Source organism: Caenorhabditis briggsae (assembly GCF_000004555.2).
Source record: "Caenorhabditis briggsae complete genome, chrX, whole genome shotgun sequence".
In the NCBI taxonomy this organism is placed as follows: domain Eukaryota; kingdom Metazoa; phylum Nematoda; class Chromadorea; order Rhabditida; family Rhabditidae; genus Caenorhabditis; species Caenorhabditis briggsae.
Window position 1 is genome coordinate 7,297,582 of NC_013491.2, and position 16,619 is coordinate 7,314,200.

Genomic DNA, 16,619 nt, shown 5'->3' on the forward strand with positions numbered 1-16,619 from the left:
CCCCGCCCCGATTTCGGGGCTCCCGCGTAAAAGCGGGAGCCCCGTTGCTAACCCTATTTTTTAAAAAGCGAGGGGTCACTTCTGGCACTTCCCTTGTGAAAAAAAAACCAAAATATTAGACACCGTATTTACCGGACCGGGCTTTCATTTCATAAGTATGTCGGTTGACGTGTCGAAAATCGTTTTTCTTTCAACGATTTTCAAATTTTTGGAAGCATTGAGCGATTTGTATACTGAATTTTCTCGATCACTGGAGAATTGGACATACTGGAGAATTAGCAAATATCACTGGAGAATTAGCATAAATACAGAGACATTTTGATGAAAGACAAATGATTTCAAGAATTAACCGGTATCAGATTTATAATTTCTTGCTTGTTGTTCAATGGATGCACTTGGTTGGATAATAGCATATTTTGATAGCTTGGTGAAAGTTTGGAGAGTTATCTATTTTTATAATCTCATGTGTAGATAAGCCTAATTGTAGTTGCAATTTAAGGGTCGAATTCATTTCTATTTATCCCGCTTATCATGAGAGATATCAAAAATCTGAAAACTACAAAAATATAGGTTATATTATGATAATAATTTTATCAGTTGACTGATTTTTGATATCTCTCACAGATACCGAGATAAATTAAATTGAAGTGGGCGGGGCGTTCTCTTCAAAACAATCATTATTTCTTTCAGAAACTCCAACCAAAGGCAGAGCCATCGGAAAGAATGCAAAAAACGTGGACGGCCTCTCAGTTTGACGAAGCGTTCAAGATTCTCTACGTCTTGTGGACCTCAAGATCAAGAAGATACAGTCTGCTGTTGTTTATGAGCCTAACAAGTGAAGTTTGCGCAAGCGTCGAAGGCCAGCTCCGGAAGTCAAAAAAAACACCAACCAGATCTTATCCAAAAAGCGCAAGGCTCAAAAAGCTCAAGATGCCAAACAGCCAGCAAACTCTAGAATGCATGATGCTGCTTTCCAGCAGCAAGTGTTCCGTCCTCTTCCACAAATGCTCGGTCGTTCTGGCTATGGAAATGGAAATGGTTACTCAATCGAACATGACGCTCCTCAATTTGATTTGGGTCCAAATGCTCTCTAAGAATAGCTACGGCTTTAATCCAATTTGACACCGGCGAGGCACTTCTACCATGAATCCTACGGTTTCTCAACTCCATCTCAGCACAATTATCGAATGCAAGATCAGTATACAGATTCATATGGACATGGTACATCATCAGATCCTCGTTTACAACATACTTCTGTCAACTTACCCTAGTGATACGGAATCAGATGCAAAGGTAAATCATTTTTATATGAGATTTTTCAAAGGATTTCATTGAAAACAGGGTTCCATGGGAGTTGAACTTAGTGGTAAGATGTTAGGGGTAATGTGCCGCTACCCACTGAGCTACGCTGTGGCAACTTTGATCTCGATTATATCAGTTCATGTGCAAGAAATCAGAAAGGTTTCAATTGATAAATTGTTTATCATGATATCAGTAACATTTTATCAGTAAACAAATGTTCGATATCATCAATAGGAACCAAGATAATTGAGATGAAAGAGCAAGTATGGGTGCTGACCATAAAACTGTCCTTTTTGATTTTTTAAACTGTAATTTTCTTCAAAATAGAGCTGAAACGTCGATCTTTTTTGTAAAATGTAGCAAATAATACGAGAAATTTTTTTTCCAGTTTCTTTGTCAATTTTGTGGGACCTGAAGAAATTGCCATGAAGATTGTCCTAATGATGAAAAGCGTAACCTATGTAAAAACAAAAAATGCCGAAAAATATTCAGAAGATCCTTTGATGTAAGCTGAATCTTTCTAAAACCATCTAAAATTCCAGATGAAAATTCGTTTATACATCCATTGGAGAAAAGATTGGACCAATCCAGAATGTATCGTTAAAAATTGCAATAAGAGTTTTGCCGGTTTTCGACTTCTTAGAACTCACCTGAAAAAGTGTCAAGTAAATCGAAATGACAGAATGGAGTGTAAAAATTGTGAAAAAGATTATGGTGAAATTGTGCAAATTCTGCCACATTGGACCCATCTTCTTGGAAAGGTTAGTTGGATTCAAAACGATTTGTAGTTGATGTCATAGAGTTGAAGAAACACTCGAAAAAAAAAGATGTTGAGCCAAAAATTATATTTCTGCGCCTTCTCACAGCCGAGATACAGCAATTTTTAGTTGAAGAGGTTAGAGACGCAGAGGATCTCGTCGTCTGCATCTCTCCAAACTTCAGTTCGCTGTATCTCGGCTTTTAAAAGCGATAGAACACTGATTTTTGTGTCAGTATGTACATTAGAAAGTAAAAAAAAATCAAACGAATCCCAAAATTAAAGTTTCTTCAGACCCAACCTCCAAAAAGGCTACCCAGATCTGATACCTCTGACGCAGGTCGGAATAAGAAACGCGGAGTTCCTAAAAGGGGACAAAAGGCAAGTTTTAGTGTTGAAATATGAAAATATGATCTTTCAACAAACGATATGTTTTCAGAAATCTCGAAAACGGAATGCTCCTGAAAGGTCCAATTCATTGCCACAACCTCCTCAATTTGTAAGCATCCCATAAATCGATATTTACTAAAAATAGTGGGTTTTTAGCGTCTTCAAATTGGTTCCAATCAGTTCTTAACAGTTCCACAATTTGACCAACTTCATGATGTTTTTATTGATTCGAAGCAAAGATCACAAGCTCCAACAGGACCACAGATGATGAAACGGGAAAAAAGATAACCAGAATTTCGTTTGCCTGAATAATCATCTATAAAATAACACATTTCCGAAAAGCTCCCTGATATACAGATCCTAATTTTTGTCGATCCACAGAACTTTCCCTTATCCCTTATCATATTTTCAAACTTTATAGAAACCCAGTTCTCCTATTTTTGCCAACTTTCTTTCCTCATTTTATTTCGAAATGGAGCTCCACCTATATGTGAACTTTGATCTCAATTATCTCCGTTTCTATCGAATATCTGAAAAAGTTACCATCTGATACTAATTGATTATCTGACACGGAAACCTCCACAATATTCTGGTGCTAACATCGATTCGATCAAACTAATAACTTTCGAAACAACTGATTTTCCATGGGCCGCGCGCTATTAAAGACCAATTATCTCGGTAGCTATGAGAGAAATACAAAAACTGTTAACTGATAAAATATAGGTGATATTATGAAAAATATTTTGTTAGTTTACCAATGTTTGATATCTATTATAGGAAGCGAGATAATTTCGCTTAATGTGTGCAAGTGTGGTGGTGACACAATCGGTGTTGACCTAGAGCAGTTAAAGCTTAATTATTTTGGTTCCTATGTATATTAGATGTCAAAAATCTGTGAACTGATAAAATGTTTGTCATAATATCACCAACATTTTGTAAGTTGACGTCATTTTCATATTTTTCATAAGAAGCGTGATAATTGAGCTGCAAGTGATTTTCCTTTAGCTACTCAAAATTATTGTTTTCCAGGTATCCCAAAAAAAGCTTCTAAAATCCATAGTACAGTCTTTGCTGCTCCATGGCCAGCTAAATCATCAGAGCCTTCAGCTCATTGAATAGCAAATAATTTCAATAAGTAATTTCGATTTTTTGATACAACTCTTTACATGAACAGAACTTCAACGAAACAAATTTTTGTTCATCAAAGTAAACACTATTCAAATCAGAGAATTTTAGAGTTGCAGCATAATGTTTTGAAAATGTTAACCATATCATTTTTTTTTTCAATTAATATTTATTCAACTATGAATGTCTTGAGAATGTGACAAAAAAGAAGAGCACACAGCTTTCTCTACGCGGTCGTTCTCTTAACCACCCCCAAACAATCTTATTTACATAAAAAAGATTCAATGATCGTATAGTCACCAAAATCATGAAAACGAACAGCAAATACTGCGGAATAGAATACACTCGGAAGAGATAAAAAAAAGATAAATTGAGAGAGTACAGAAAATCAAGAGAGGCACAAAAAAGAAGAGCACCGACTGATACGCGAAAAAACATAAAAGCGAGAAAACATGGGCTTCTCGAGAGACGCAGACAATATAGTGGGAATCGACCGAAAAGAGAACAAAACCCCCATTTTATGCTATTCTATTCTATTCCTCAACTATGACTATGTGTTTTTAATGTTCTTCTTCTGATTTTTCTCAATATTTTGTAAATTTTTCATTGGAAAATCGAAAATTGAAAGCTGTTTCAGTTAACCCCTCAACTCCCCGATGACCACTTACTGAATGAGGTCTACTTTTTACAATTATTTTCCGGAAAAGCGTGAGTTGTCTCAAAATATTTCACGATGGAATGAGAAAGTCTCAAAAATCAAGTGAGAAACAGGAAAGCAGCGCAGCGAAAAAATCAGTTTCTTTTATAAATGGGGCACACTGTGCGGGCCTGGCAGTATAGACGTTTTCTGAATTCTATGAACAAATTAGTTGTCCTATTTTTTTCAATTTTTTTTCAGAAAATTCTCCTTAATTGCGTGCTTGCTTTTAATAAGTAGGTGGGTTATCATTAACTTTTTTCAATTTCTAAAGTTGTAAAATCTGTTTCAAAAAAATAGACCTTCACAAATATGGACTAGAAATTTTATGGAACTCAGTGAAGATAGTTTTGAAGGCTATTTTTTTGGGGGAAGAGAAATAGGAAATTTGCGCCGCCGACCAATTTTATTCACAGTACCGGTCAATAAAATATTCAATTGACACTTTTTCAAATCCAACAAAACTATTCAATTGACACTTTTTATATCTTAAGATTATGGAAGGAATGAACGTGGCCAGGGACGGAGCAACTATGGATACTCTCAAAATGGTTCCAACTCGAATCTGCAAGACAGAGGTCCCTATCGTGATCAAGGTTTCAACGATAGTCGAAACAACTATGGATACCAAACGGAGCCACCACGGGGTCAACGGAGGGATTACGGAAATGGTTCAACTCGACAACCGGAGAACCGAATAGATGACAGAGTATTGGCTGAAGAGGCATTTCGAATGACTGCATTAGGCCTTAAACGAAATCGGCGGTCTTCCAGCCATTCTTCTGGAGGCCGAAGGTCTGAAAGGGACTACCAACATATCAGCTTTTAGTTATAAATTTGAATTTTTATAATATAGAATTTTAATAAAGTGCTCCGCAAAAAGCAAATCACACCCATCGTTTGTACTGAAACACCTATTTAGGTCAATATTTGTGAGAAAGTGTCAACATGAAAAATAAACGTCTCCTTTCAAAACCTAGGTACAAATGATTTGAAACCATCAACGTGACCAAAAAAGCGAGAAAACTGAAAAATTCCAAAAACCGCAGGTTTTACCGTTCCACAGAATTTCAATTCCACTCTGAAAAAAAGAGACTGTGAAGATTTTGAAGCTCTGAGGAATCCTTTTGAAGTTCTGAATTCAAAGAACTTTACGCTTCTGACCTCTTTGCACAAAAACTGTTACACATGGAATCTCCATTCCGGATTCCGGATTCCGGATTGCCGGTTTATCAGATTATTGAATTTTTGGATTTCTGGATTTTGGAATTTCAAGATTTCAGAATTTCCGAATTTAAGAATTCTGGATTTTTGGATTTCCGGTTTCCCGATTACGGGATTTCCAGATTTTAGGCTCTGGATTTCTCATTTTGTGTACTGGATTCTGCAGTATGTACTCTGGATTGACAACCGTAAGTCTCTTTCTCTTTCTTTCTTCGTATCCCTAGTTCCACCTCCTCTCTCTCTCAAATAGTTGATTGCGTAACGGTAGGCGGAGCCTGATACCGACCCTCAGCCGTCAGCCTCTCTTTTCATCATTCTTTCCTTCTGACGACCAGACTGAATGGACGTCTAAAAATTTCTTTGATTTTTCTAATTATTACTATTTGGAAGTTTTCCTCTTCACTTAATTGAATGTAAAGGTTAGTTTGAAAGTTTCAATTCAACAGATATATGTAACTGATATAAATTTTTCTTAGAAAACAACACGTACCTCGCTAAATGTTTTTGAATTTATCGCAGTTTTGAGATGGCTGGTGTCAAATTATTCAGTCTTTTTTCCTATTGTGCTGTTCATGTTTCTCTGAGTGTTATGTTATTTTCTGATAATATCACTCTCGAACAATACATATACAAATTTTGAACAGCATTGGATAATTATAAAGGAATTCAATTCCAGTCGGAAGATGACATACTCAACAAATTTTTTGCAGGTGCCATATCAAATAGCCTCTAGCAAACATATCTGGGGTTTGAAAACAAAAAAAAAATAGTGAAACGAATAATGCAATTTTTGTAATACCCAAAAACTTTATCGAAAAAATTGGAAACTTTGAAACTACCATTTTTGAGGTTTTTCCGCTAACTTTGGTATTTTCAAAGCTATCCTCAAATTTCAAGCATCAAATTATTATTTTAAAGAATTGGATTACTGTAGAATTCATTGGGAGAACTGGTGGCGTCAAATTGTCACAAATCTTTTCTATGAATTCATTCAATTCAGCTGCTCAGAAAATAGATTTTACAAAGAAAAACTGCGAGATACAAAAATGGAGCTCTTTAATTATAATATAATCCAATTTACCTAGATTCTTGTCAAATGTATCAAAAAGTGCTGAAAGTGATTTGAATGTGACAAAAACTACGAGTTTCGAGGCTTGAAAACAGTCAGAAAGCTGTTTAAGCCCTTTCTCGTTTTTATTTCAATCATTTCTGTCATTTACTGTATTCAACGCATTCAAATGTATAGGTCGCGCTACGCAACAATAGACTCGATTATGCAATGAGTAGCTGAGTTAAAGGAGAAAGTTACGTAATAGATTCTTTGCGTCATCATCTACTATTTAGAAACTGACTCGTGTTGGGAAACAGATATCTGACGTAACTGCCTCCTTGCGTCACAATCCGTTTTAGACCAGAGTATGAGATTACGCAAACAATGACCCAGTAACTCATTTATTTTAGGTGTTCGTCACTCCAATTGCAACCTAAGTGTCTTCTTCTCTCGAAGTCGTCAGATTCGTCAAGAATGGATCAACACGGAATTCCAAACATTGCTCAACAGGAAGCTCTTCAAAATTTCCAGGCGGGTCTTGCAATGCCGAACCAAGGTCGTGGGTTTCCAAATGCTCATCAGAACACGATGGGTAAGACTTTGAACCGTTATGTTTAAAATCAATTTAATTTTTTAGCTGGAGCTCAAGGAATTCCGAATCGTGCTGGATTGTCTCACCAAGAAAACGGAGTACCAGCTGCTCAACGGAATATGTTCGGTACGTTCTGAATTAAAAAAAAATCGAATGATTATATTTTTAGCAGGAAATTTTGCTGGACCGGCAGGGATTCCAGTACCACCAGTGCTGCGAAATTAGGGACATGGACCTGCTCACCAACCGAAACTTCCTCGTGAGTTTATAATTGGTGCGCCTTCGTCGCGATTTAACTAAGTTTTCTACTGGTGCGTCGCTCCGCACCTCTTTTTCTTAAAAGATCATTAAATCTATATTTATTTTTCAAGCTTTTCAAAAGTAGACAGCCTGACATCGGGACAGACAGACGCCTCTAGCAATTTATATATAAGGAAGATTTGCAATTTTAACCTCTCTTCCGTTTTCAGCGACTGCTGGAGCTCAGCCACCAGGTCACAATGATTATCCACTTGCTCCTACACCGCCGGGAATCCCAAATGTTGGCGGTGCTCCTTACAACGCAGAACTGATGGCAGCTCTAGGATATGCTGCAGAACGATTGCCAAATATGGGCCCACCAAATGGACCATCAGCCGATCCAGCTCTGATCGCCGTTCTAGGATATGGTGCAAGAGGTGAGGACCCCTAGATAAAAGACATGCTTTAAAAACGTTTTTCCAGGCGAAAGAAACCGTCCAAATGCTGCTCATCCACATGCTCACATTCCACATGGGGTCCCGAACTTTGCAGCCAATCATCATCTAGGCCATCGTCCAGATCACCCGCATCGCTCACGAAATATGGCACCACCAGTTGGAGCTCCAGCCGATCCAGCATTTATGACTGCTAGAGGTGAGAACATATACAATGCGTCCAATAAACAAAAAATAAACAACTTTTTGTTTCAAGCGTTTTTCGCAGGTTCTCATAAGCTTTTGAAAAAATTTCGTATTTTGTCGACTTTTCAAATCATCGTTTTTCCTTATTTTTTGGGTATTTATTTTAGTAAAAATGACCAAAAATTTGAAATCTCAAACAGTTTGAAGGAAACAGACATGAAACATACAGAATAAGATGTTGCAAAGTCAGTTTAGGTACTGAGAGCTCATGCAGAGCCTTGATTGGGTGCAGACACTACGATGATCCTGCCATCCATAAGATGCTCCATCTATGAGAAAATAGTGGAGTGTAAATTAAGCGAAATATGTCTGTCCGGTCTAGAACCAACACGAAAATCAAAGTAAAAATGATCAGACAAGTCTGTCTCAACATTGTCGCAACTTACTATGTCCAAGATCTACATGTGGAAAAACATGCGTTTACCAGTGGTCGTAAATCTTATGGATGGCAGGATCGTCTTAGTGTTTGTGCCCAATAAAGGAAATGACGACGCTCCCAGTACTTAAATTAACTTCTCTGGTTCATGTTCTGTATGTTCCATTCTTGTTTCCTTCAAAATGTTAGAATTTTTGGCACCTTGGGTCATTTTTACAAAAATACCCAAAAAATTAGGAAAAATGAGGAAAATCGATGATTTGGAAATTCGACAAAATATGAAAATTCATTCAAATACTTACGAAAACGTACGAAAAAAGCTTAAAAGCAAAAATTATTTTCCGTTTAAAACCGAAATTTCGACAGAAAAGTTTTCAAAATTTCGGAACTTTCAGGGTGTCCTAAACTTATTGGACACCTGAAAAAGTGTATTTTTGGCCGTACGTGGGGACAAAAAATGGTGAGATACCCAAAATTTGGTTCCAGGGGTTATTTCACATGTGGAATCGAACTGCATTTACAAATCTTTGATAACTTTTCTAGTTTTGGCCAGACTGCAGAAATATATTGAGAATTGGAAAAACATGTACCTCGCAAATTGCTTTTGAATTTATCGCATTTTTGAGATGACAGGTGTCAAATTATTCAGTTCTTTTTTCTAGTGTATTGTTCATGTTTCTTTGCATGTGGACACCAGCTAGCTGCCATATCAAACAGCATCTAGCAAAAATATCTAGGGTTTCAAACAAGAAAATAGTGAAACGAATAATACAATTTTCGTAATAGCCGAAAACTCTATCGAAAAAAAAATTGGAAACTTTGAGACTACTATTTTGGTTTTTCCAAAGCTATGCTCTTATTTCAAGCATCCAATTATTATTTTAAAGAATTGGATTACTGTAGAATCAAAAAATATTCTCGTTTGTTCTCTTTCCTATCTGAAATGATGAAAGCCTCTTTTACTAGTGAACGATGACGCAAATAAGGTATTGCGTAGATTTTGCCCCTTTCCGTCTTACATTAGTTAATTGCGTCATAGTTTGCGTAATCTCACAGTTTGGTCTGAATCTGACGGATTGTGATGCAAGGAGGCAGTTACGTCATAGCTGTTTCCCAATACGAGTCAGTCTCTAAATAGTGGATGATGACGCAAAGAATCTATTACGTAACGAGAATCTTGCTCTTTCAACTCAGCTACTGATTGTGTAATGTTTCGAGGTGTTTTGCGTAACACGACCGCCACTTGAATGCGTCAGATACAGTAAATACCAGAAATAATTGCAATAAAAATGAGAAAGAGTATCAAAAAATGTCAAAACGACTTTATTCAAACCTCGAAACTCCTAGTTTTTGTCTGCTTCAAATCATTTTCAGCCTAAAACTGTGGAAAATAAATTTTCGGGCCTTCGGAATTTTTGAAAAAAAAACATGATGTTCCTAGAATTAGGAACTTTGAAGTTCTTAAATAAAACTTTTAGTGTTTTTAGATCAATATATATATCTACGTATGCGCCCAATCAGGATGGCTCAAAAATCATTCTATTGAGCTTCAATATAGATCAACCCTGTTCGTCAAATTAATCCCGAATAAACAGCAAGCCCAGACAACGAAATGGTAGAAGTCCAAGAGATGATTACCGAGTCGAGCAGGTTTTAGGAAAGCTTTTTGAGGAACAGCAGTTCCTGTGAAGAAACAAAAAGGAACTGAGAAGGAAAACTGGGTGCCATGTGGAATTTGTGAGTATTTATTTTACTATTACAGTGCTTGACATGTTCCAAAATTTGTTTTTATTTTTTCAGTTTTTTCAGATATCTCATTGGTGCAGAAAAAAGAGAATGGCCGTTCTACGATCGTTTTTCAATAAAGAAGTTTCTGCTTTGCCGGTGGAAATGAAAAATTATGAAAGAATTTTCAATTCGTATCAATTGAATGATGCAGATTTCTATAGTGCAGATATCGTTTTCTAAATTGAAACAACGGAGAATGTTTATGGAAACGATGTGAGTTGATAATGTTAAGGTTGCTAATTTCAAAATATTTCTTTTTTCAGTTTGCTTCGTGCGCAGGAAAACGAAAGGTAGGTCTATCTGAACGGAGCGTGATATTTGAAATTTTGCAATGTTAGCGGAAATGTCGGAAAAACTAATAGATTTGTCTGGATGAAACTTAACATTCTGGGGAGCATCAAACAAGAATTGATCTTCAATTTTGTAGTCGAAGTTATTGCTATTCTCGAAGTTTTGGAATTTAGTTGTTTCCAAACAGTATATCTTACTTGCATGCCTATTTACCAGAAACGTCAGGATTCCGGATTCCGTTTTTTTTTTCATTTCTTGTTCCGGATTCAGTGAAATCTATTTTTGTCCGGATTCCCTACTCCGGATTCCGAAAAATTCTCATTTGTTCGACTAAGGAATTTTTCGCTGCAATTATTGTTTTTGAACTCCAGCGACTAACAGTGAAAAAATGGAGCGCGATATGTGTTTTATAGAATCTTTCTGCTCATCGGAACCTCGAAATTTTGAATTCCGCATTCCGGGCTTTTTTTCGTTCCGGGTTCTAGATTCCGTGAGATTTTTTCATCTGTCCGGATTCCGAGAAAATTTTTTCATCCCGGATTCCGGATTCCGTTTCTCAAAAAAGTTATTCTAGACATCTCTGCTATGTACGAAAAAATTGAAAACTACAAAATGGAAACTGTATTTATTCTTTCAGTTGATCATAAAGTTGTCAGTGGCTCCTAACAGATTGTACCTCCAAACTGAATAATTTTCAACTAAAAAAAATATACATGTTAACTCCAATTTTATAGTTTTGGCCGGAACTGTACATTGAGACTCATAATGACAAGACAAATTTCGATATTTATTTCCTGAGCAACCAAAAATTAAACCGGAGTCAAAATTTATTTGATCAGAGCGGATTTCGTGGCTCAAAGAGATGGTCCATAGGTTCGATAGACGTCATAGTCAAAATACGTTAACGTTTCCAATTGACACGTTTTTTAAACATGCATTTTCAAGAGAAAAAGATGCTAATAAAGCTGCAATTAGAGCTTCAATTCTGTAGTTGACAACTTTTTTGTATAAATTCATCTAAATCAGTCGGTACTATACGCTAAAAACCCGTGACTCGTCAGAAAAAGTCCGTGACTCGTCAGACTAAATATTCCAGCTAAAAGAGGCGCTCCGTGAGTCGGAGGGTGGGCCAATCAAATTCATTATAAATTGTATTTTTATATTTTAGAAACCAACAAAAGCCTGAGACACGATATGGGAAAGATGAGCTCGTCGCACTTTGTCTGGAGCAGTTTGGAGCGTCTTGTGTAGCGTCGACCAGCAGCTGATTCCGTGAAGCTCACCGAGTGAAAATTATATTTTTAAATTCTGTTCTTGAGTTGTTTGAGTTTCTTTTCGAGCTTTTTTTAAATGAATAGTATGCACATTCTCATCCTTTCGTTAAATTTGAATTTTCCATCCTTTTTTATCAAGCCGCCTTTTTTTCTGAAAATTCTTACTATCTTGTCCGTTCGTGGCCCCGCTCCCGGACAAATTAAATTTTGGTCTGAAGGTTTAAAGAAAAGCAGAAAAAATCAAAAGAAAACTTGTAGCCTTTCTTGAAAAAAGACACGTGGAGACAGAAAAATGTGTGTTTTATGGAAGTTGTCAAAACACCTTGACATTCGAGGAACCAAATGAGTTGTTTTTGATAGAGCTAATTTTTTTGTGATTTCTAGGTCATTACTTTGTTTTTAGGTTTTCTAGGCCATGACCTGATTTTTTGGTATATGAAATAAAGATTCGGAAGAAAGGTAGCAACACGAGCAAAGTGACAAAAGTAGAAAATACTACAATTATTTTTAATTTTTCAGCATTTTTTTCTGGGTTTGTATTGACAACACCACAAAAAACGAATGTGTTTGAGCGTACATTCGAAACTAACCCCGAAACCAGATTTCAGTTGAACAATGATATGAAAAAATGGTTGGTGGATCAGTCAAGTTCCTGTGTTTTTTGAGTTTTTGGCTTTCTTTGTTCAGACGGCAAACTTTTATCTACACCTTAACAAAAAATCTTACAATTAGTGAAAATATGAAATGTTTATTTACCGTACTCAATATTTTCAAACTTCGAATCTTATTAGTTTTTTTAATTAATAGCCTAGAATTCATGAAAAAATGCTTCGAAAATACCAGAAGAAAATAATTGTGGCAAAGTGGCAACAATTCCAATTGTTATAAATTTTCAGGCAACTGGAGTTCTCTACCATAAGGATGTGAAGTCATAACGCTTGTAAACATACGATCTCTGAAATCAAGATCACCATATGCGTAAGCGCCCGAGTTGGCATAGTTGTTAGGCGGGTATCCTCCACCGTTGTACACGTTTGTTCCGACGTTTGGTCCCCAATTGATCTCCTCCTCCTCCTCTTTTCGAAAGTAAGTCCAGAGCAAAACGAACAGAATGATGATGGAAACAGGAAGCCAGAAAAACGGATCAGAGAGAAATTTCTGAAATGAAATGATTCATGATTTGAAGGAATTTTAGTTTTTGATTAGTTATTCACTCAGACCATGGTGGGATTTTACGTTCACTAATTTTAGGGGTTTCATGGGTTTTTTCATCTTTTTGAAAGTACCGGTGTAAGGACCGGCGTATGATTTTATCCGCAAATCAAAAATGATCATTTTTGGTACGCATATTTTTTCGGCTTATTTATTTTTGGTTTTTTATTTAAAATTCTGAAATGCTGATATGATTTTGGTTTTCTTCAATAGATTGTGTGGTTTAGTGGATCACCAATTTTATAATACATTTGTTGAATGATTGGAAATAAAAACCGAAAAATTGCATCGACAGCATAGCTGTGGACTTGATAATTCTAATCCCTTTCAAACAATTTTTTGGTTCTGATCGTGTTTATAGAAGCATTTTTTGAAATTTCTGAGTTTTTAGTTATGAAGGTGAGAGTATTGAATAATTGCATTAAAATTTCTCCCTGTTTCATAATAAAAGAACGCGAAAATTAGAAAAAAACTGGTTTGGTAAAAAATGCGAATTTGCAAATTTTACAGATCTAGATGTATTTCGAAATTGAGGTTAGGACTACTAAAAACCATCACTCACTTTTCTGGAATCTTCTGTGGTTGTGAGCAATGAAGTAGAAGAAACTATGGGATTGATTTGAGAAATAGTGGAGTTGACAACCTGTAATTAAAGTTTTCATCATTTCTTTCTTTTTTTTTTAAATGTCAATTATATTTTTTCCCCAAAAAAAGACAAACGCTTACACTTGAGGAGATCATAGTAGCGTTTAAAATTTCGAATTCCTGATTGTTCGTTCTGTTATCCAAACGAGAAGTTGGCATCCCGGTAGTGATATTGATAAGACCAAGAATGAGAATGAGAAGGGTAAACCCCCTCATCTTTCTAAAAATTGACCATCAAAAGTTCATAGATAGGAAAAAACTGAGACAGATAATAATACGGAAACTAAAGATGTTTCTGAAAAACTAGCTTCACATATAACATTATAGAGAAGAAACTCTATTTTCATCTATTTTTAGACATTGCAATTTTTGAAGTTGACAAAAATGGTTATTCAGAATTCAGTGCCACCGCGCGTGCAGCTTCGTCTAAAAATTAAGCTATTGGCAAATCTTATCTTGAGATTGCCACACGGCCCTGCAATTGCCATAGGGATTCTTATTCAGAGAAATATCAGAATGTTCCCAGATTTAATTTTTCAGGTAAGTTCACTGAAAGACATGCGGAAGGAATGATTAACGGATTGTGTAGTACTCTTGTATGGACGGACACTCCCCGGGTTCCGCCGCTCGCTATGTTTTGTGTGTGATGTGGGCGGAGCGTCTGAAGAGAACGGGACAGGAGAGGGAGGAGAGAAGTGATGCGCAAGAGAAGGATCGTATGGCCGTGTCCTATGATTTAGTTGTCTCTAACCGTGTAATTCTCTCGAACGAAATTCATTTTTTATTATTTTGGCTGTTTTCAAATATAGGATGTTTTTCAGGAAAGACAAAATATAAGAATTTCCCAGTCTAAGTATATAAAATACGATATATGCAAGCCGCCGGGAAATCAACCTACTTTTTTGGAATTTCTGAACTAGCTAAGGAAAAGTTAAAACATTATCTAGTTCCTTCAATCACTTTTGAAGTTGCAAAAATGCAGTTTTTAAGATCTAAATCTAATTAGGGAGAAGCTAAAATAATAATGTTTTATGTTTCATGAGAAAACTAAAAAATCATGAGAATTTAGAACACATAACGAATCACGAGAGAGTGCATTCAAAAAATAACAGAATGAGTAACAATTTATGTTTATATACAGTTTTTTAGAGAGCTGAAGACGCAGACAACATTGTGGAGAAATAGCGTTAGCAAAAGAAAAAAAGAAATGAGTCTTAGGAATTGTCGAAAGTAATGACACATATATCAATTGGGAATGAGAGAGTCTCATAAAAATTTTATGTGAATCCTGACGCCAAAGAAGTGATAATTTGTAAGAGTCAATGTGAGAAAAATTTTGAAGTGTTATACAAACTTCTTATTCAGAAAATGTAACTATATTTGTTTTCTATCTATTTTTATAGGGATCGAGGTCTCGGCCTAGAATGTAATGGCAGGTTCGAGAAATCACACCCCATATTTTGTTGGAACCCACTTTATCTCTCTTTTTCCCAAAAGAATTTCCTCTACAAACGAGACCACTATTGTTATTCTTATATTGATTTTTCAGTATATTGCTTCATATCCCCCTTCCGATCTGCCCCACCTGGTTTTCCAATATACCCGCCTTGCACAAAAGGTGGAATACACTCCCATCCAGGTACATATAACAATGTTTTCCAATTTTTTGACTGAGCATCACATGTACACAGCCGAATCAGAAAACAGTTTATTTTGTTTTCCGATCTTCAATTCTCCCTGACGTTTATTTTTCTGTGTTGTCGTAATTTTAGCCCGTTTTCAAATTTTTAGGCCATATTTCTTAAAGTTCCAAAAGTTCTTAAAATGTCTAATTTTCAGGATTTTCAACCGAACAAAAAAATCATGCAAAGTTCTGGAATGAACGAGAAGAAAATCGATAACAACTATCACCCCAAATATAATTTGAAGTGAGTGTTTGGCGCCAAACTTGAAATCTTTTTTATTGTTTCTCGAAATCTCGAAATATATAGCAAATTGAAAATGCTGGAAATTGAAATTCTGAGAAAGCCAAAAGGATATTTTGAAAATTTCAGACAAATCAAAAACCATGACCTAGTTTCTTAGGACTTGACAGTTTTCAACTATAAAAACATTTTCAGCAACCTTGCCACTCTTCCTGCGCCAATTTCCGGCAAAGAACAGCAATCAGAAAACCGAGAAGTTTCATTAGGTTCGAAGCCAAACACAGAAGTCATAGAACATTTAAAGAAAGAGTTGGCACATCTTCCATTGGAAACGGTTTGGCGGGAAGTTCAGTAAAATTTCGAAATAAAAAACTTCAGATATTGAGCCTCTTCTCCATGCACCAAAACGATCTCGATGCCACTATTCTTGCTGGAAAGGAGCTGTTCATTCCCAAATACGCCCCAGAAAATGTCCAGAACATTATCAATGCCAATATCGCTTTTGAAAGAGAAGAGATGACGGCAACAACTAAGAAGCGTAGACATTTTTACTTGGAGAAGCAGGTAAACCTCACTTTCCTTGTGTTTTTTGTGAGATCAGAGAATCTTACATTTAGTTGCTAATCTGTTCTTAACTAAAAACAAATTTTCAGCTACGCGGTTGTGTCGACTCCAAAGATCTAGTCAAATGCTATTACGACACAAAGAATCAGAAGAATAATGGAGATTGGAGGAGAGAACAAAAATCGGAAGAAGAAATTTCAGAAGAACTCCGGAAAAAGCTGGCGGATAGTGGAATTGAGATAATCAGTCAGAAAAAGAAAGAGACGATGCCAAAGAAGCGAGGACGTGGAAGACAAGCGCTCTGAAGATAAAAAATAGTTTTACTTTTCCATGTACTCTTTCATGTGTCCCATATATTCATGCTTCATTTGCTTTTTGAATTTTTCTTTTCATTGTCTTTAATTCTTATTTGAGCATATACTTCTTCCTTTTCCCATGATGATTTTTTTCTTCAAAACCCCTCCA

The 16,619-nt window shown here is 36.0% G+C and overlaps 3 protein-coding genes across 3 annotated transcripts; 2 read left to right on the plus strand and 1 right to left on the minus strand.

The window, feature by feature from the left end:
* Positions 1–1,212: 1,212 nt before the first annotated feature.
* Positions 1,213–10,320, plus strand: CBG17130 (the record flags this gene model as incomplete). Its single annotated transcript, XM_045239356.1, has 10 exons — positions 1,213–1,293; positions 1,845–2,063; positions 4,212–4,282; positions 4,473–4,507; positions 4,766–5,066; positions 6,957–7,138; positions 7,184–7,264; positions 7,609–7,815; positions 7,862–8,032; positions 10,265–10,320. The coding sequence occupies 10 exons, from the start codon at positions 1,213–1,215 to the stop codon at positions 10,318–10,320; spliced, it is 1,404 nt and encodes a 467-aa protein (XP_045096148.1).
* A 2,370-nt stretch (positions 10,321–12,690) lies between these two features.
* Positions 12,691–13,881, minus strand: CBG17129 (the record flags this gene model as incomplete). Its single annotated transcript, XM_002644119.1, has 3 exons — positions 12,691–12,966; positions 13,583–13,663; positions 13,747–13,881. 3 exons carry the CDS (start codon positions 13,879–13,881, stop codon positions 12,691–12,693), a joined length of 492 nt encoding a protein of 163 aa, XP_002644165.1.
* A 1,647-nt stretch (positions 13,882–15,528) lies between these two features.
* On the plus strand, positions 15,529–16,459 carry CBG17128 (the record flags this gene model as incomplete). Its single annotated transcript, XM_002644118.2, has 4 exons — positions 15,529–15,593; positions 15,786–15,924; positions 15,969–16,154; positions 16,244–16,459. The coding sequence occupies 4 exons, from the start codon at positions 15,529–15,531 to the stop codon at positions 16,457–16,459; spliced, it is 606 nt and encodes a 201-aa protein (XP_002644164.2).
* Positions 16,460–16,619: the final 160 nt, after the last annotated feature.